The sequence below is a fragment of the Harpia harpyja genome, chromosome 2 (genome assembly GCF_026419915.1).
Source record: "Harpia harpyja isolate bHarHar1 chromosome 2, bHarHar1 primary haplotype, whole genome shotgun sequence".
Classification (NCBI taxonomy): Eukaryota; Metazoa; Chordata; class Aves; order Accipitriformes; family Accipitridae; genus Harpia; species Harpia harpyja.
In genome coordinates this window covers 63,427,732-63,449,038 of record NC_068941.1, presented here as the reverse complement: position 1 = coordinate 63,449,038, position 21,307 = coordinate 63,427,732, and the positions used below count along the sequence as shown (strand labels likewise).

Here is a 21,307-nt window from a genome sequence, read left to right as displayed (position 1 = left end):
TTTTTCCAAAACCAATCCTAACTTTACCACTCCTGCCTAGCAACAGCATTAGGGAGTCTTAGAGCTAATGCCTACCATTGGCTGAACGTGTGAGCTGCCAGTAGGTCTTTGCATCCTCATCTTTGCATTCAAGCCCTGATAATGCAGTCGTGGAGGTTCCTGTGAAGCTGCTTGGTGAACACCTTCAAGGAGAAGCTGCAGGCCTGATTGCCCAGTGACAGGCAGAAGGAGATGGAGCCCGCTAGCCACAACTGTAAAAGCTCAAGTGTCAGTGGGACATATACTTACCATGCAGGCAGCAGCTACTCTTTGGCTGACTACGGAAGGGATCCAAGGTCATTTTGGCACCTAGGGAGGGCTGAACTGTGAAGCGGCTCTGTTTCCTTGGCCAGCGGTGCGTGGATCAGGAATGCTGGTCGGTGGTTTTTGGTTTTAACCTTCCTGTCCTTCCTATCTCCTGCCCCGCAGCCCACGGCAGTGAGTAGGACCATGCTATAAATGCTCTCTGCCTCTTGAGCCTGATTTTCAGACCAGAGCAGACAGACCTGCCAAATAAGAAGTGTGACATTTATGTATTAATTTCTGGAGTTACAGGGATCAGCCACAAAGTATTAGCACCACTATACAGTGTATCTTCTGTTATTTAAAAGGGAGGATGGTGAATAGGTTCAGTTATTTGAGGTTTCAGGTAATCCAGGGCAATTTTCCATGTAATTAATACATGTCAGGAATTTGACCCTTGTGGGGATAACAAGAAGTTCTGGATAACTGAGGTGATACTGTAAACAAGTCATGAAAATTGTGCCAGAAAACTGTCTGCACAGGTCAGTAGCACAAGCTAATAAAATCTCTCAACTTCTGATCTAGAAAAATAATTTATACAGCTTTTACTTGACATATGCAGAAGCAGAAAAAAAACCCTTTCTTTTTGTACAATTCTCGGATGTTTTCTTTCATTAAGTTTCTCCTGTTACCCCTAAAGAGGTCAGACAGTAGTTGCTTCTTAAACCACAACAACTGCATGAAAAGCATAACTTGAAATGTCCTGAGAGTGCCACATGCATCAGACATAGACATGCTGTTTTGCTGTGCTGATTATTTTCAAAGAAAATACAAGCAAATTTAAAAAAAAAAACAAAAAACACAAAACTACTACTACAGGTTTGATACTATGTATTGGAAACAATGTATATTCTGACATTTCATAAAACAAATTATGAGCAAACACAGGAATTGCATCAATCATTGGCAAAACTAGTTGCAAATTGGTAAATCAAATAGAATGGTCCCCAGAGACCGCTGTCAGAGCTTTTATAAAAGCCTATAAAGAGGCAAAGAGAGGTAAGTAAATAAATAAATAATTGTTATGCACCAAAAGAACACATAAAATTCATTACTGAAGTCAGTGTTTAGTAACAGACTTATGTAAAAAAGAAACATGACAAAGTTAGCCATAGGAGGCTGGGTTTTGGTTTGTTCTGGTTTTTTTGAGAAACACAGTCAGGCTAGCTTGATCTTCCTTCTTAGTGTGCACTCCTGTATTTTATTTTTACAGTGCTGAATAGTGGCTGGGTGGAATCTGATATGTCAGTGGACTAGAATTTTAGAGAAAGAAGCAGCAAGATAATTACATCCTCTCAGAGAAGTGTTGCTGTCAAAAATTTGAGTAAGCAAGGCGTTAGCAGAATTCTATTAGAATGGGTGGTATTTTATCTTCAGCAATATCACACCAATTGTTACTTGCTCTTTCATTCTGTCCAAAACAACCAAAAGAGCAAAAGTCAATCCAATATCATGATTAGTTTGAAGGGAGCTCCTGAGCTGTATCTTCAGATACGCCCACTCAATTTCTGAGCGTTTCAGATCTTTGAATGACACAGTCAGCAATGATCAAAGTCTGTTTTCCTGCAAAGTAAGTATCAAGCTTACTGGTATGGTCTCCTCATCGTTTTTATGCTAGATGCTATATGGCATCTGCAGTCTCTGCCTTCAGAAGTTTGTAATTAAGAAACAACACATAGATGCAGTTAGAAAGGAAACAGAGAAACAAGGTATTTGTCACCACAGTGTTATCAGCAAACCTGGGATCTAACTGCCATTGGCTCTTCATAAGCATAACTGTAATGCAGAATTTTGGGGAAGGTAATGGAGTAGTTCTAGTGAAATTTAGAGAAGGCTACTCATAAGCGTGCGGACTGTGCATGAGAAAATACAAAATCCAAAATCTGCCTAGAGTCAGCACCCACAGTATTAGACTAAGTTGGCTAGTTCCCAGGGGTGTTTGAGACCTTAAATGCTCTTTAGTCCTTACCCTCTGGTTGATCAGAGATTAATCACTTGCTTTTTAAAATACTATTACCCAATCTCTTGAGCCACCCAATCCTGATTAAAATTTACTTTCTAAAAAACGATCTTAGAGAACTGAAACTCTTTGGATTCCAGACTTTTACATATTTTCTGAAGAACTGTGAGTTCTTGGTGTTCTCCTACTTGCATCAAAAATTCTTGCAGGTAGTTTATCTTCCCAAGAGTAGTTCACCTTGCTTATTCTATTTTGCTTGCCTGAAATTTGATGAGCAGTATTAGAAATCCAGCACCTAAGCCTGCGCACAAACTGTTATGTAAGTAAATTGCAGACCGAGAACTTCAAAGTTCGTGGTCAATATTCTCCATCACAGCTTCCAGTGTAATTTATTCTCTTTGTATAATAGTGTACAAATATTCTTGTCCTTTATAACTTTACAATACAAGTTGGAGGAATAAAAGTGCCAGACTGAGGTTAGGAAGTGGATGGGAAGTAAATAAGAGGAAAAACAGTCAACTGCTCTATTCAGGATAATGGAAGGTGGAGTTTGGGATATGCCAGAGAATGGAAAATCCTGGATAACCTCCATGTTGTGGGTGTGGGCAACTCACTGAACAGCCCGCTTGAGTTTGACAGCCAGCAGCACCTGTCACCCTGGCTCGGCACAGCCACAGGATGGCTCTTGCAGGAGAGCTGCTCGACGCCAGCGCCTTTCTCGTTCGGGGACAAGTGGCCCAAAAGCATGAGATCAGCTTAGCGGTGCAGCATAGCACATTTAGAGATTTCCAGGTAGCCAAAAAGCTCCAGAAAGTGGGCGCTGCTCATGTGATAGCTGACTCTCCAGGCTCTCTGCAGTCATACACAGAGCATGAGACACGCTGAAGCCCCTGTGCAGCCCTGGGCTGGCTGGCAGGCATGTACATGCACAGGTATAAAGAGCATGTGTGCCCAGGGTCTGGTGCCTCCTGGGTGGTTGAGCTCCCTGTGCTGCAGTTTGGGCAGTGTTCCTGCATCACCTAAGGTGGTTGCATAGCTCTGTAGCCCCTGTATTTGGATGGGGCTACATCTGTTGACCTTGTAAACCCCAGGTAGCTCTTAGTAGGGTCTCCAGATTTAAAGGCTGGTTAGCTTCAGCGCAGTGCTGAGCCTCAGCTGGGTCCATGCATTCAAGCAAGGCAGTACTATGTCTGATGCATATTCCCCAATCGCTAGGATGGGCAGTATAGAGGTGCTTGCCAAAGCCAGTAAGTCCTGCTGGCCTTGAGCTGATTTTGGGTAGCCATGTGTAACATTTGCATTCTCCAGAAATCTGCACCTGCGGGAGTTGTTTGGAGACATGTGAGCTGACTGGGGCTCTGCAGTCCTTTAAATCAGCTAAATTGCTGGCAGCTTCTTGTTGGCTCTGGAGCTAGTACAGCTGCTTTCATGGCCGGTGAAGCCTGGCCTAATAATCTTGCTGGACTCTACTGGTTCTGCTGTCTAGATATGCCTCTCTCTGATCAACCAACTGAACTCTTGAGTCCCTCTGTTGAGGAAAGGAAAAAATCGTATTGGCTTTAAAATTACCCTTTTCCTGCATACACTCTCATCAGCTAAGTTTCACCTCAGTCTGTATAATGTGGCTTTAAATTGCAAGGATTTTCAGAAATAGCAGGTGAGGAATTGGAAGCTTGCCATTTAAGGGTGCATGAACATCTCTGCTAGCCTTATTTGCGACTGTTCTGAGGAGGAGCCATTGGTTATACCTAGGTAAGCTGAATTATAAGCACAGTTTGCTGTTTTCCTCTACAAACAAAAGGTGGTCTCAAGTCTGGTTAGGACAGAAGGTAGGGTATAAACTGAAATTTTAGGAATAAATCATCAGTGATAGCCGATTTGTTTCCCCTTTCTTTACCTTCTGCCAACAAATGTGACAAGCAATTTCTGCCATCTTCTCTCCTTCGTTCCAGTTCCTAAGACTTGGCGTGATGCATGTATTCATTTTCCTACCCTTGTTGCTTTGTGCATTCCTAGGGGAGAGAGGATGTAGCAAAAGTATGCCTCAAATACACCTCTAGTGTGTTGACAGTAAAAGAAGAACAGGAATATCTGTCCTGTAGGAGGAGAGATCCTTTATAGTCTGCTGCCCAGAGGAACCAGAACCAAGACATTGTGAAAGAGCTGGGAGAAGGCCTTGCAATGGGAATACCCTGTATTAAAGAAGAGTTCCTTTCTTTCCCTCTTGTTTTAATCATTGATTTTACGCCCATAAACTGGAGGAAATTCTGCTTCTTAAATACAATATATTATTGTACTACTTTTTTTTTCCTCCCAAAAGCTCAGTCTTCACAACTGTAAATAATTACAGCATCCAGACATAATCCACAAAGCATGCTTTCCAAATGGTCCTTCAAAGGCATGTTTGCACAACCTCTATAGACTTAATCAACAGTAGTAATTTAAGTTGGCTGTTCTGCATAGTCCATCTAAGTTTGCAGCTACCATAGCTTCATGAATAATTGTTCCAGTTCTTGAATTATATCTGGGGTATTCCTTACCGATGGTTGAAAAGGGATGGAAAAGAAATCACTGCCAGACTATTGGGTAGTTCATTGTGCTTTGAATATTTACTATAAAAAATTCCAACCTGGAAATATTCAAGATGACTGACAGTTATGGCTATGCTAGCTAGACACCAAATGCATGTTTTCAAATCTGAGAAAGAAACAACAGATACATAGTTTGAGTGTCGTGGTATTTAGTAATTTAGGCAGTTACACTATATATGGTCAAAGTTAAGAATAGGCGCTGATTTACTTAGCATCTTTTTGCACAGATATTTTGGCTGTCTGTAAAATGTACTTGCAGCAAATTGAAAATTATTTCTTTTCTTCCCCTTCCTTTTCCTCACTGAAATAATCTAGACATCTAAATGTGAAAGCTGTCTATTTATTTTTTTACTGGAAGTAAAAACAGTAATGTAGGTTTTCCAACTGGAATGTGCTGGAACTTCATTCAGTACAAAAAGCCAATTAAAAAAAAAATAGGGTTTTTTTGGACTTGAACAGCTTCTTCTAGAAGTATTTGCGAGGAAACCCCAACCTGTACATTAAAGAAGTCCAGTATGTTTTATGCAATGTTGGCATGAAAATGCAAAGCTGTGAGTGGGGGGAAAACGTATGTCAGGTATCATGTAACAGCAGTAAAGAGATTTCTGATGTTTATCAAACCTTGAACACCACAGATTATTAAAACATATTCCTTGGCAGTAAAGAGTAGATGTTTAATTTGAAAGGAGAAATGGAATTTGTTGCTTTTTTTGCAGAGGTCATGAACTGAGCAGGAATGAGTCCTCCTTGGCGGTTTCACTATTTTGCTGTTTGCCTTGGGGAGTAGAGATTTGGTCTGATTTTAACAGCTACTGCCAGGCCCCCAGCCTCCACAGGCAGCTTTCTTGCATCCTTTGAGGCCCACCTACAGCAGTTGTACTTGGACATCGGGATGCAGAGCCCCTCCAACAGCTCCGGCTATGCAGTATCCTGATCCTTGCATAGCGGATTGCCATCTTTGCTGGGAGAAGTCTGAGTGTTGGCCAACTGTTACTATTTGTTGGCTTTAAATGGAAGATAGCTTTGCTTAATATACCAGGCAAAAGAGAACATACCATGTAAAAGAAAGGGGCAAGAAAGTAAAGTTATGTTAATAGCAGCTGCTGCAATTAGAAGTCTAATGAGTCTGCCAGGCAGTGCTCATACATTCACTTTCAGAGGTTTCATGTCAAATTGATGTTAATTTTAGGTACCAGTTTCTTTTGTACCTTTACAGTTTGAAACCTTAAAAATACATTATACAAAATTTCAGGTGTTTTCTGGCCTTGGATGTTCAAAGTTTTGTGCTCAGCTAGTTCAACACAGCTGGATGCAGAAAAAGTTTTCAAATGAGATTCATCATGCACATAGTTTCATTAAAATACTGTATTTTGGGGGATTGTATGCCTTGAATGAAATCAAGTGCCTGAGTAGGAAGACAGCTGATAAATGACCAGGGGAAAGAAAGAACTGAGGCTATAACTCCAATACAGCTTTGTGTCTATGATTAATTGAGTTCTTGTGTATCAGAAAAGCATTGGGTGTAAATCTCACTATTGATCATTTCCAGTTACTTTTTTTTTCCTTGCCATCTGCTTTGGATGTAGTGAGAGAGGAAAACTAGAAACAGTCTGTAGTGATCACTGCAGTATTTTTTCAGATAGTCATCTCTGAATGTGCATGCAGGTGCACTGATAATGCTTTAAGTTACCTATATTGGTTCATAATAGATTATGCTGGTCAGGGAATTAATGACCCTCAGACACACCTTTTCAGGTAGACAAGCTCATGATGCACAGGATTTTCCTAATTTTCCTTCTCCACCAGCCCCACTCCATCCCAAAGGTGCTGTGGGAAGTTGCATCTGATGGTTGCCTGCAGCTGGTTCCCTGAAATAGTCAACACTGCTCTTCCTGGAAAAGAAGGTTATTTTCACAACAGTCAAGTCAAAATACAGAAAGCAGGCACTGGGTAACAGTGCCCTAAGATATCAGATGTGATCAAAGGGATCCCATGAAGCTTGGAATCTGCAGGCAGAGAAAGGAAGGTAGGGTATGTGAAAAAAGGTAGTATATTTTAGTAGACCTGCTAATATAATTAAGGAAAACATGGAAAAAATTTTAGCACATAGATTTGCTTCGCATAGGTAACTTTCATTACCACTGTGGTACAATATCTTACCAGGAACACATACATAAATAGCTTTTGAGAAGCATCTGTTGTGCCATGGCTTAACACACAATTGCCTGTACAGCAGTCAGGAAAGGCAAAGGTTTGTTCAGCAGCGTTTAGTTGTAGTTGATGGCTGTATGTAAAGGGTAAAAGGCTTGTTTGTGTTGGAGCTTAAGCTATTTGCAGTGTTCCTTTGGATTACCCCAGGGGTGTACTTTTTGGGTATATCACTCAGGAGGTAATTCAACTTTATTCATCTATGAATTTCTTTTTTTTTTTTTTCTTTTTTTCTTTTTTTTTTTGTGTGTGCAGGGTGATAAGCTTTAACAGTACATCTAGTGAAAACTGTACTCTCCCATATTTAATGCTCAAGTTAGTTTTTTTTTTGTTGGTCCCATTGCTTGGACCCCTGTGAATTATAAGCTGGTTTTGTTTTCACAGTATCTGGTGTAGTAGTTTAGTAGTTCTTATGACTTGTAACTCTAGATTTAAAGTTTATGGGTTTTTTTGTTTACTTGAAGCAGTTTGTTTGAGAAGGCTGCCTTTGAGATCTCCTAAATCTGTAGTCAGACTGTATACTTTCCTTAATGCTTTATTGTGTCCTGATAATTACACACAAATAAACCAAATGTAGAAAACAGCATGTTCTCCTTAGTTGTGAATTTCTTGCCCATTTTTATATTTTACTGTAAAGCTCAGTTGTGGGGGCAGCAGGCACAGGGGTGAGCTGAGAACGGACAGTGTCCAGTTTCCCTAAGAAGATGTCCTGAGGGCAGTGTTGTGGCACTAACTGTGGTTTTAGGGTTCCTTAAAATCTGTGTTTAGGTTAGTCATACTCTCAGCACACAAAATGTGAGCGCAAATAAAGGTCAAATTTGTCTTCATGACCTTTTTTTCCCCTCTTTCAGATAGACAGTGCAACTATTGCCAGAAGGATGGGTAAGAAGGGATAAATGCCACAGACACTGAGCTCTGGTTGGACTGAGAACATTGTTGTTGTGATGTTTCTTTCATTTTCATCTTTTTTTATAACTCTTTCCCCAATCTGCTCTGTGTTAAGTCTTGTGTTGAGCCAGTTCACAGCCCAACCAACAAGGCAGAGCAAGGTAAATAACGGTCCTTTCCATTGCTGCAGAAGGAACCAGGCTTTGCTTTTTTGGTGGTGTCTCCCATGTCCTTGTGTTTTTACCCATCTGGCTCTGGATTTGCAAGGTGAATTCCCACCAGCTTCTAGGAATGCTTAGCTGCACTTCACTGTATGTGAGCTTGATTTTAATCCTGTCCTTGGGGAGCTTTATTCATCAAAAATGTGAAAAGTGGGTAACAGAAGTCATGAAACTGAGACCCAAACACTCACAAGCCCAGCACTATGATCTAGTACTCTGTAGAGAGGGGATGGCAAGGAGATGTTGTCCTCTTCCTTGGCGATAGTATGGCTGTTACCGTAGGATGTGGCATCCAATAGGCCCCCCCTCTCCAAGATTGGATGACATCTGACATCTGGCTGACATCTGGCTATGATTTCATCAGCACCAGAGCCAGTGAATAGCCTGGAAATGCTCTGGGCTTTTTTCCCTGCCTGCCTCGGTTCTGTCTTTATTGCTGTAAACAAAGCCATCTTACTCTGGGTGTATCTTGGGCTTGGCAAATTTGAGGGAATACACATCATCTGATTGCTCTCTCCTCCAAAGACAAGGACGTTGACTGAGCCCCCATTTGTTTAAATGTTTTATTTGTGCCTTCAGGGATAATGACCTGATGGAGCAAGGAGAAATATCAGGACCTACTTAACTAATGAAGTCATAGGGTCAGCCTTGTGCTCATACTGCACCCCTCCCACCCCCCCGTGGTTTGCTTTTGCCTGTTGAATTGAAGGCTGCTCTTGCTCATGTTCTTTCGTATGGTCCCCTCCTATTCTTCTCTTCTCCCTTTCCCTGTTACCCTTCTCCTTTCCTGTCCACAGTTTCTCTTCCCTCCTTTTACATCATACCATGCTGCAGGGATTTTAAGCTCATTTTAAAAATTTGCAGAAATCAGATGCATCATCCATGCTGTTCAACACCCAGATTTCACCCTTTACCCAGCATGAATTTTTCATTACCTGCCCAGGACCTGCAGTGCCATTTTATATTCTGAACTCCTGGGATTTGCCTTTCATTATACACAGTATGGCCATTCCTGTTTGGGGATTTTGGTTACAACCATCGTACAAATGATAGTAATACCCTGTATCGCATAGGAAGCTTATAAACATGGTTGAAATTAGTTATGGGGCAAATATCTTAAAAAGCAAATAATCTGATAGTGAAGGGCAGATTTAGGAAAGCATCAAAGACAGTTTCTTAAGATTGAGTATTGTTGCTGTACTTCTTATTTTCTCAAAAAATTGAAAGCTTTTCATTTTCAACAATGTGCTTTTTGATATCTGGTGGACAAGTGTACTTACAATTTGATTTGCTTAACACATTTCATGTATTTTGTGCTTGTTTTTTAGAGCTCCCCCATCAATTCTCATGGCATGATTTTGATTTTTGTTGTTGTTGTTGCTTATTTTCAGTTTATTAATGTAGATCGAACATGCTCATGTTTTATGTGAGACTGATGATTGGAACTATTAGCAAAAGATTTTGTAGGATGCCAAAAATGCTAAGAGCAGCTCTCTGAAAAGATAAATGGAGTATCCTCTTTCCTTTGCCCAGCTTTCCCTCTACACTGTCAGAGGAGGGTAAGTTTTATACTACCAGAGTAGTGTAAAGTAGCAGCATCAAAGTTGTGCACTATCCTCTTGCTGGAGGTAATTGCAATTATCTGACCCAGTAAGCCTGGTTGGAAGCAGCAAGGATCTAAGCACCTTGGTAGGAATCTGGCACTTCCAGCTAGATCTCTGGGGTCTGGTACTGCACATCTCCTGTCAGTCTTAGACATTATCTGAAGATCGCTTAGAGCCACGTTTGGGGTTTCTGGTGTGTTTTGTGTAGTTGCAGCATGGCCCCAACAGACCCATTTTCCTCACAGAATTTTTAAGGTGTTTTTTGCCTTTTTGTTATGGGAGTGGGGCTGTTGTTTGAGGAGACACATCTTTTCTTTGTTGATTGTCCACAAAGCAGCAGAAAAAGGCTTGGCTTTCTGTGCAGAGGCGGTCTTCGCCGTCTTCTCGGCTGAGCTCTCACAGGGACTGCTTGTCAGGTGTTGCGGCCTGCTGGTGCCGAGCTCTCACGGGGACTGCTCGTCAGGCGTTGCGGCCTGCTGGTGCCGAGCTCTCACGGGGACTGCTTGTCAGGCGTTGCGGCCTGCTGGTGCTCCCGGCGAGCCGGGCCCTTCTCCCGCCGCTATTCCCGCCGCCCTGCCTTCGGAGCGGTGCGGTTTCATCTCCCGCCCGCGGGCGTTATTCCTGCCGGTTTACTCTCGTCACCTCTGTCTTTATTCTCTGGGCCTACTTCTTGCCCTAGGGGCTCACACGCTTCCAGGCGCGGCGGTGATTTTCCTCCTTTGCCCTTCGGCTGCCTTCCGCCCGTGGGGGTGCCGGGAAGGGCGGCTGGCAAGCGGGAGGGCAGCCCCCGCCGGGCGGCGGCCCTGGCGCCTCTCTCGGTGTCCGGGTGGTGTCGGGGCCGCGCTGCCCGCTCTGCAGCTCCGGGGAGGGGGGACGGGACGGGACGGGACGGGACGGTGGGTGGAGTTTGGGGGTTTGCAGCCCCCGCCGGCGGCAGCTGTGCGGCTCCCGGCCGCGGCGGGCGGGCGGCTCTGGCTCCGGCTCCTGCCGCTCCGCAGGTTCGTTGCGCTTCGGGAGGCGAGGATCGGGTCAGGCTGACGGGCGGGTAAGTCCTGCTTTCCCTCCCTGGTGCCGGGCTCGCTCTCTTTCTGGTTTTCCCCGTGCGGGGTTTAATTTTCGTTAGGCGAGGCTGTTGCGTGCCAGGATGCCTTTGGGGTGCGTGCAGCCCTGTCTCCCATTCCTGTTCTGGTGGGGCTTGCCTTCAGTCGTGGCGTGCTGTCATCCTTCCCCTTCTGGAGATTAAGCATCCTAAATTTCTAAGTGACTGTGTCCTGACTACGATCGAGTTCATCTGCCAGAGAAGACAGTGTTTTGTGAAGTGTAGTTTTACTGTATATACAGTAAAACATACTGTATAAACAGTAAAACATATACGTAGAGTAAAACATATACAGTAAAGCATATTGGATAAATAGTAAAACATATAACGTGTGTGTGTGTGCGTGTGTATTTATATATATATGAAAAGTCCCCAGTCTTTCTCGTAAAACTTCTTTCCTGGTGGACTTGAACTGGATATTTCAATGTTTCCTTTCTATCTGCTTGTGAATCAGCCAAGATCCATTGCTTTTATATAAATAAATTATCACCACTAATTATTTATATAAAATGGAAAAATGAGGGAATTGGGAAGAAACGTTGAGAGAGTAAACAAAAGGCTTTTGAGAGTCTGTATTGGAAATTGCTCACAAAAGCAGTTTGGAAAAAAAAAATAATATATATATGTATATTTAGAAATCTTCCAATTTATTCTGGAACAGGGAAAATTTCAGCATTCCAGAAATGAAAAAGGCCACCTGTTTGTCTGCAGCTGTCCTGCAAAACAGTGCGGTGCTGCTGGCAACTAATAATATCTCCAACTCGCAGAAGTGGCACGCACTTGGCATTTTATTCAGCGTTCTGTGCAGACATACAGCTTGGCTTGCTTTTGTTTTCCCCGAGTTTATCTGTATATCTCATCCAGGCCATGCAGTAGCACATCTTGACAAATGATGGTTCCACGGTGATAAGCCGCTGGTCCGATTTGCAGCGCAAATACAGTGAGAATATTTTGTATACTATTGTGGCAGATGAAAGGAATGGAAGTGGGCCAAATTCAAGCTGTTTGCCATTGCATCTGATCAGCAGATCCTATGGAGAGAATTTGCCTGCTGTGAATATTTGATTCTCACTAGCTTGAACTGTCTTGTGTGTTGGCAGTGCTGCTGTGTGAATTTGCAGTGGCTTTCCAGGGTGTCTGTCCCGCACAACTGCCAATTTCAGTGTGGTTTTTTACAGGATTCAGGATTTTGTGCTCCATTTCGTGTGTGGGGAAAATGACTTAATGCTATACAGTGAACAGTTTTTTGTATTTATAACACATGGGTTATCAGTCTTTTAAAAACAGCAAAAAACCCCCCAAAACGTTACAAGGGAGCAGCACGTCATTTCTTCCTCCCTCCTTCCACCTTCATCAAGGTGTAACCCTTCTGCCTCCCATTCTCTCTGCATTACCTGCAGGTGGTTGTCCTGGCAAAGTGATTTTGTAGCAGTGAGTCTGTCAGGTTACACACCAGAAAGGATGAAAAGGTGGCAGTGTTGAAATGCAGTTGTGAGAGCAGGAGCAGCTTCCCCTTCCTTTCCATGCATCCTTCTGACTCAGTTCTCAGGGAATCAGTGCCCCACACCTGTGTGTGTCCGTCCCTGCTCCTCCTCGGCCCTTCTTGCTGGCTCGTGGCTGGCTTTGCCCAAGAGTTTGTAATGTTTGGTGTGTTGGTTAACTTTTTGATTCTGAAATTCAGTATAGCAAAACATTTACATAAATAATTCTTGCATTTCTAATACTTACAAGTAACCAGCATTGCTTATAGTGCTGATCTAAGAGTAACTGTCAGGACTCTGCGTAGGCAAGCAGAAAAGGGTTGGGGTTTAACCTATCAATGTATCCTGTGCTTGTGTCCTCTGTCACCACGCTGAAGCATTTGTCTTCTGTAACCAGCCTGTTTAGAGTTTATGTCATTTTATAGATAAAGCATAGGTGAAATTTTCTAGATATCTATGGATTGTAGTTTTATAGATAATAGATTTATAGATATCTATAAATATATTTATAAAGTTTTCTAGATTAAAAAATAGATAAAATTTGCAAAATAAATTTAGACTGTAATCTGTAAGCTTGCTCTTTCTCTGGGTGTACGAGGGGAAAAAACCCAGAAGAAGACTTCTGATTTAGTAGTCGTGTGGACTGAAACCGAGAGGAGCCAGCAGGAGACAGTTGCAGGTCCTCTGGGGCTGTAGGAAATGACGTGTTGACCAAGTGACCTATTCTCCATCTATTCCAATTCTGCAACTGCAGCAAGTAACCGCTCAGAGAAAGGCAATATCATCTCCCTTTAATGTATTGAGAAAATTGCGTGTTAGTGCCTTGTAGGGGCTGCCAGAGGGACTGAATTCTGACCATGTGTCTTTTGAGACCGCTGTAAAAGATACTGCCCCGTTAACTGAGGCACGGCAGCTGGCCACGCTGTGATCCTTGCCATTGCAGTGTGACCCATTTGCGTGACCTATTTAACTCTGCCAAGTTGTAAGGAGCAGGACATGCATGTTAGGTGGGTGTTTTCAGTCCCTTATTTAAGGTAAGCATGTTTTATATATATTGCTGCTCGTAAACTTTTTTTTTCTTTTTTTTTGAGTTTCTTCATAGCAGCAAAGGAGTGGCACTTTAGAATAGGTGACTACAAAAAATGAGTAGTTACAGCAAACAAGTATGGAACTGTAATTTCTCTTAAAAAACATAAGTAAAATTTTCTGAGAACTGAAGAAACTAGCACTTGGCCAATGCAAGCTGTCCTAATCCTGAGAGAAAGCTTTGCTGGGAGCTGGGTCTTAATGATAATAAGACTCCTTTCTCATTTTAGTGGCTTAGGAGTGTTGTTCTCCAGTGTCTTCATAGAACTAACAAATACGAATTTCAACTGGACTGGAGCAAACCAGGAAAAGTTTAGTTTTGCAGTAGCATGGGATACATTTTGGCTTGCAGATAGGCAGCCTAGGCGGGTTTACCTTAATGTCTGTCACTTGAAATCAATTTGTTTGGTTTGGGGTTTTTTTTTTAATCCTTTTAAATAAACTGCCATATTTAGGACCATTGGGAAATAAAACCTATGAGATTGTTAACAAAAGCAAAAACTTCTCAGTGCTCACTGATTGCATCTTGTTGGCATGCATGGCTATTTGTGCCCATACAAGATACCAGCTTTCTGAGGAATTGTTTGGGTGATGGTGTTAGTGACTGTTGGCAAATGTTATTTTTATGATGACCATCAAAATAAAAGCATGTATGAAAACAGGCATAGGGTTGTGACACTGGTTTTTTTGAGAAATGGGCATTTGTTCATCAACAGAAGAACTGAGTTTCCAAGCTACATGGCTGCCAAATGGCTGATATTTTTGTTACTGCTTATCATAACTTGGATGTGAACTTTTGGCATAGAGATGGGTGCAATTAGTTATCCCCGGAGTTCCACCCCCTTCGATGGTTTTCTAAATCTATTAGGTTACTGTGTCCTGTATATTTTTGTTAGGAAATATTGTTAGAAACTTTTTTTTTAAAGCTTTTGCATTTTTATTAGATTTACACATCGCTCCACCCACCATTTGGAATTGTCCAGAACTGTCCTCCATCAAAGGCTAAACACAAGAGTTAACTCACGTTGCAGTTGGAAAAATTATAACGCAAACAATAAGCCAGATGGGGAATTTTACAAGCATCTTTTCATGTCATGAATGATGCTGTCTCTCTGGGTTATGGGCTCTCTGCTGTCTCGACTGCTGTTCCTTTTCCCCTGGCTCCCTTCCAGAGCTAAGTTTCAGTCAGGGAGATTTGGACTCCTCTAAATTTCCAAGTCCCTATTTTTTTGTGGTGTGGCTGGTGACAGCGAGCTTTGTGTGCGAGAGCGTTGGCATGCAGAGAGCCGCAGCGATTAGCATGCTGATCGCTGCGCCCCGGCAGAATAAACAGGGCTGCTCTCGCTGAGCTATGGCCGTGCCACCCAAACAAAGGCCTGGGAGCCGATGTGGGGAGAGCCCTCCTCGCCAATCCTGCTCTCTTACCCAGGGTGGGCAAGAGCTGATGCTGCCCAGGCTCCTCTGCTTCCCAGTTTTTACAAAAATGGAAGGTCTCTGCCACACGCTGTGGTTCTGCTCCTCTCTAACTCTTCACGTGGCAGCTTACCTCCAGTGGGAGGTTTGAGATGAGAGGCCTCAGAGAGTATTAAGCTGTACGTTATATCTTTGCTTGTCCACACATCTACCATTGCAGTTGCTGATCTAGCAATGTGTATATCTGAAAACTTGTTCTCTACTGACCTTCAAGATTTACCTGCATAAGAAGGATTCACTGGTTCTGTAAAAGGGGGGTGGTGTCCATGCATACATATAAGTAAGTATAAAACATATATTAAATATCTGTGCACACATACAGATATAATCCCCTCGGTGCAAACCCATGTGTCATCACTCGTGTTTGGTTTGAAAGAGGCTTGTATCAGTTTGTGCTTAATTTCTCTTAGTTACTGATTTTTATTTTTTACACTCTGAAAAGTGTAAATCCTCCATGAAAAGTGTTGCAAAATTGGTGTTGTTTCTTCTTCCAGACAGTGGTCACATAAAATGTAGCTTCAGGCATTTTATTTGGGGAGAAGGCACCTACCTCTTTTCCCAGTGGCTTCTGGCTGCTTAAGGTTGGAGAGGCAAGAGACCGGTTGTGTTAACTAGGAGTAACTGGCTTGTTCGTACCGACATGCAAAATGTTTTCTGAACAAACTGCTTGTTTAAATGGTGGAGGGCTGTTTCATATCTACCCTTACCGATCCCTTCAGAAATCCAGCCTTTTCTGCCCTGTAACATGCTGAAGTTGTGTTGGCAGCCTACAAGCAGTAGGTGGGGAAATTAGCAGGGTTTTTTCAGTTAAAGAAGTTGCCAACAGTTGGGTTTGGAAAGAGAGAAGTCAACAAGCTTGTTGCAGTTACATATCTTCAAAAAAAAAAAAAAAGTTTCATATTTATCTGGTTTTCAAACAAAACGTATACTGACTTCTTAAATTATGTGACTGGAAATGTCTTTGGTTCTTCATCTAGCTGATGATATGACTATTTGTGAGCTGTTAGGGAGGGATTGGTTCCGTAGGGTTATTTTTTTCAATGACGAAGAGTTAAAAGCTTTTTTTGTTTGTTTTGTCTCTTTTCAGGATAATATCATCTTATTCTTAAGAGGCTGCAAAGAGCTGGGACTTAAAGAATCTCAGCTTTTTGATCCTGGTGATCTGCAGGACACATCAAACAGAGTGACCGTCAAGTAAGTACAACAGCAGTTTGCGATTAGTATGTTACAACCTCAGATGCATGTGATGCAATAGTAAATATTTAAGGATGAGCAAAAGTCTATGGAACTGTCATCTGTATAAAGCAAATAGGAAGCTGAGGTTTGGGAAACCTTCAGCGCTGGGAAGAATACATTGTTCTCTTCAACAGGCTTTCTCTAAGGGCTGTTATTTTTCCCAGAGAGATCAACCACAGCTCTTTTAAAATACTGTTTTAGTTAGGCAATGAGATTCTGTGGGATTTAGGGGTTTTCCTGAGTCTAAATTGATGGCATTCTTTTTTGTCTGTCCAACTAATGAACTATGTAGGCTGGGGAGAAAAATCACAGCTCTTATTTCAGATTAAACTGTTTTGAAGATGCATTATAGGACATTTATAGGCTTCTCAAACTCTACAAGGTGCAGACATGAGCACAGTCTGTTTATTTCCTAGCAAGAGCTGTAGGCTGGGACATGATACTTGGGCTGAGAATGTCTGTGTGTGAACTGTGTGGACTGGAAATGCCACAGTTAAGATACTTTTTCACCAAAGTCACACACTTACTACTACACACATAGTAAGAGGTTCTCCTTCCTAATAACTAATTCATGTTTTTTTGCGGGGGCAAAGTGATTTTTTTGAAATCTTCTTTTAATCGGCAGCCTCTTAGCCCTGGTATGTGCACATCCCTCACTGCAAAGAGTACTAGGTGCTTAGACTCCAATGCTTGTATTTTCAGCATTTCACCCCACAAAGTGATTAAAAATACAGATGTGAAACTGGCACAGAAAGAATTACTGACTTGCCTAAGGTCACACAGAGCAGGCTTGAATGAAAGTCCATATAGTCATAGATTGAAGTCATAAATAGCAACTGTTGTCCCTTTCAGGGAAGATTTTTTCATCATTGACTAGAGGAACAGAACCAATCAGACTGTATTTTTCTCTTGTTTATATTAATGGTAATCAAGCTCCCTACCCACCAAGAGCAAGAGCACCCCACACTTTCATAAAATCAACAAAATTTGTAATTGCTGTTATTTAGAAGTTTTCTTGAAAATTTTGGGTCTATCATATGTAATATTAAAAAGTTATTCCTCTACAGACAAGCAAATGCTGCTGAGTTCATTGAATGGCCTTGTTTCATTTGGCCAAAAAGATCACTAATGAAATCCTGGTCAGACATACCCATTTTAGAAAAGTATATGGAAAGAATTTACTAAATTTCAGCGGCATTCTATTTTTTTTCTCTTCTGGCAGTGGAAGTTGGGCAAGTTTTCACGGTGTTCAGGCATTGTCTGGGAAAATTCAAAGGTTCTGAAAATCGAATTGGCCACTTGACTTGTTTTAAGGAATAGTATCCCACTTTTTGCTTCTTTCCAAGTTTCTGGCTCTAATATGAGGTTCTTCTCGCCTGTACATACTGGTGAGAGGGGGCTACGTAACTTATTTCTTCTAAATCTGGTAATATTGCAATGAAAGAGGTTCTTACGACGTCCTGTAAAATCATGACAATGAGTGGCTGAAGAGGGTCGCAAAACAATCCCTAATCTCCATATAAAACCCTAATCTCCATATGAAACCAGAGAGAAAGAGTCTTTGTGATAAGAAGCTTGATCTTTTTGGGTTGAGGATGGTGGAGTATCTCGGAGGAGGCAGGTTGAAGGCTGGGATGAGCATGGAGCTCCAAGGAGAGCTGTCCAGCACATAAGCAAGTTAAACCAGGAGTAATAAACTCTGTGGAGCTGGCTTGGCCTTCTGCTGAATATGATGCTAGATAGATGTGAAGTGTCTCACTGGCATGGATTTTTTTTCCCCCATCAACTCTTCAGAGAAAGCAGCTGTGGAAATGAGCCAAATGTTTTCCTAGCGCTGTCCAAGTTCACGCTGAGTAACTGAGTTGAGGTGTACAAGCCAAGTCCATGACTGTTGTAGAGAACTATGTTCAAGACTGTCTTCTGCTAGCTAGTTCCCAAAGCATGAAGGTGATTTTTTTTTTTTTTCCCCTCTTTGAAGACTTTTGGATTATTTTTTAAACACGGTAAAAGTGGTATTTGTTCTGTGGTAAAGGACGAATATGACATTATTGCACATGATTAAGATAATGATATTTTTAACCAGTTTTTTTCATATAGATGTTAGTTGAGGTATGCATTAGATCTATTTTTTTTGGATCATTCAGCTTATAAAAGTTATGAGCTAATGCTGCAAAGAATTTCTTCCTGACTTGTTAAACAAGACTCTTTTCCACTGCTATTTTGTTAAGAAAAAAAATAGGACTGTTTTATTTTTCTTAGTATGGGGGTATTGGTGGATAAAATTCTGGCTTAAAAAAGATGTTATCAAAAATACTTTGTTTTAGCATTGCCTGTATTTGGGCTTTTGTTGTTCTCACAGATTTAAGTACATTTATTTTTGTTTTGGTCAGGTAACCTTTAATGCTGGAGTGAACTTACTGTTATAGTAGAAGGCAATTCTGTTATAAATAATCGGGAGACAATCTTTTCTAAATCTGAAGTAATCTTATTTATTTTTCAGCACCTGAATGTGATGCGCGTTTCCTCCATTCTTTTTTAGTGGTTTCTTTGCTGAATTTTGAAATGCTGTTTATGTTTGCACAAACTTAGTGCTTTGTTGTTTCTCACATAAAACTTCCACCCTTTGATGAACATTGGTGAAAAAAATTGAGAAGGATGCCAGTGTTCAGTCTGAGAGCTTGAGTATACATTCAAAAAATAAATATGTTTTCCACAGCAGGCTCTGTTGTAACTGGCAGGATCTTTGTTACTTCACCCATCTACTTTGTTCTTTGTGATACTTGTTTCCACAGAAGCACCTGCTCTATTTCCTTAACGTTTGGTGATGATTTCCTCAGGCTCCTATGCATGTTCAGTTGCTTCCAGAATCTGTATGGGTTGCATGATTTATCACAGAGCAGAACCTGACTGTTGGATTACTGCAGGACACATTTTAGCAGTGAGGACTTTTGTCTTCTTTTTTGAAGAAATCGGCAACTCTGTTTCAGGGAAATATTTTCGGCACTGTCCTACTTTACTGGGGGACAGTTATAAATGCATTTTCTTTTTGTACCTCCAGAATTCTAACTTAATGATTGAAGTAATGGTGACAAAATACTCCCATGTTATGAATAAATGAATGTGTGAACTACATCTTCTTAGCTTTCATCTGTTTCCAGCCAGCAGAAGTGTTCTGCAGGCTTTTGTTAGGGAAAATGTGATCTGCTGCATACACGCTCTTGGAAAGTGTGCCTGCTTTCTGATTAATTTTTTTTTTCCTCTTTTTGTGTGTGTGTGTGTGTGCAACCAGGAACATTGACTATAGTAGGAAGCTGAAAAATGTAAGTACATCACTTGGAGGGGTTTTTGGGGGTTTGGGTTTTTTTTTTTCTTTTGTCTGGTTAATCCTGTATTTGGCCTGAGCTACAATTAATGTCAGTAAAAACTGAGTACAGATGAGTATTGCTGAAAAGTTGTTCTGTGTACAAACCTAACCAGGTTCTACTGGAAATTTAGGTAGAGCTGGTATGGCAGAGGAGCCTTACAACAGCAATAATATGAAGAATGTTTGTCTTTTCTTAGATAAGGGATAAATAATATGATCTCTGTGCTGTCCATTGTGGTTTTCACTGGGAACGGTCTGACTCGACCACGAAGTTATGCTTTTGTAGCCTTTCATAAATATATAGGCATAAAGTATGTTCGCACAAAGCATTCAAAATGATCTTTAGATCTGGATGCAAGCCTTTATTATCAGATTTGCTAGCTTTCTTGTTGTTCTTCCAAATAAATGAGTGTTTCCCCAGAAAGGCTAATTCCATTTAACTTCAATTTCTTGTTAATTTAAACTAACGGCAATGGTAACAGATCCTGTAATTGTTAAGTGGAAAAGAAAATGGCTAAACTTTGCTGGTCTCATAGTTAGTTACTCTCCTAAAGCCTAGCAAGCTGTCTGTCCTTAGTCAGCTGTAAACTGCTATAAATTCAATTTTATATTTGGCTCACATCCCTGTAAATGGCTAGGAAATGCCAAGACTTTTCCTAATAACTTTGCAAGCCAGTAATCATGACTGCAGGTAAAAAATCATAAAAACCACCAAAACCACCAACACCTCCCTCCCCAGATTATTTCATCCTGTCTTTCCCATCATCGTTAGAGTAATATCTTCTGCATCCAGCACACAAAGTTGTAGGGGAGGAGTTCAGCTTTGGCATATTAGCACTCTTGTGGGCACTGGCTAAATATCTTTGTACAGATGTATTGGTTTAAAGGTAAAGTTTCAAAAGTATCCTCCACAGTGTGCTTGTAGGCAATATGTGCTTTCCAGGTGCAGGATCCTGCAACCTTGGCCGGCAGCCAGTCAGAATTGCTTGCAAATGTGACATTATTTGGGAAAAAAAAAAGTGGATGAAGAAAGGAAGAAGAGAGAAAGTGATCAAATGCTAGCAGAAATAAATAAAAATACCACAACCTTCATCAGAGAACTGAATGGCAAAATGAATTGGACAGTTTCCTGGTTGCTAGGAATACTGTATTTCCAAGTGTTTTCACTTAACTTGAGAACACGTACTGTAAGAATTTTTTACATAAATTTGTTGAGTAGTGCTGGTTGAAGGAAAACAGCTCAGATAAAGGTTGTTTCAAGACAAAAAAAATCAGTATTGGCGAAAGCACCTCCTTTCCCTCAGCACAGTAGTATCAATTTCGATGTAATTTTAAAAACAAGGGGAAAATTTCTGAACTTTATTAAAAATGTTATTCAGTTATGTCATGGCATGTATATTATTTATAAACTAAAGGAAAATATAAACTATATATATAAAATATAATATATTTTACATTATGCACCACAGTTGTTTTTAAACAGGGGGTCTGTATGACATGTGCTGTATCCTTTTCTGGTGTGATTTTGGACATCACACTTAAATGAAAAATGGGGATGTTAGAGAAAGTTGAGGAGAAAAGGCTAATCAGAAGTCTAGCATATGTGACTGAGGAGGAGGCACCGAAGGAATGTGGGCGGATGTTTTAGGAAAGAAGAGTCTGACAGAGATGTCTGTCCCCATCGCCTCCGTGGGATTTCTCCTAGTCCTATTTTCTTTAGTTCACTATATAGTATGAATTTTATGGCCCTGTCC

General features: G+C 41.3%; 1 protein-coding gene across 7 annotated transcripts in view; it reads left to right on the top strand.

Annotated features, from left to right (window-relative positions):
* Positions 1 to 21,307, top strand: part of LIMCH1 (LIM and calponin homology domains 1) — a 181,726-nt gene that overhangs the window by 89,910 nt on the left and 70,509 nt on the right. For 6 of the 7 annotated variants that reach the window (XM_052780170.1, XM_052780171.1, XM_052780172.1 and 3 more), the window contains 2 exons: positions 16,041 to 16,147; positions 19,479 to 19,509. In XM_052780170.1, the coding sequence (XP_052636130.1) occupies positions 16,041 to 16,147; positions 19,479 to 19,509 (138 nt within the window). Of the gene's footprint in view, positions 1 to 10,733; positions 10,860 to 16,040; positions 16,148 to 19,478; positions 19,510 to 21,307 lie in introns of those variants that run through there. The other variant, XM_052780174.1, reaches the window with a different exon arrangement.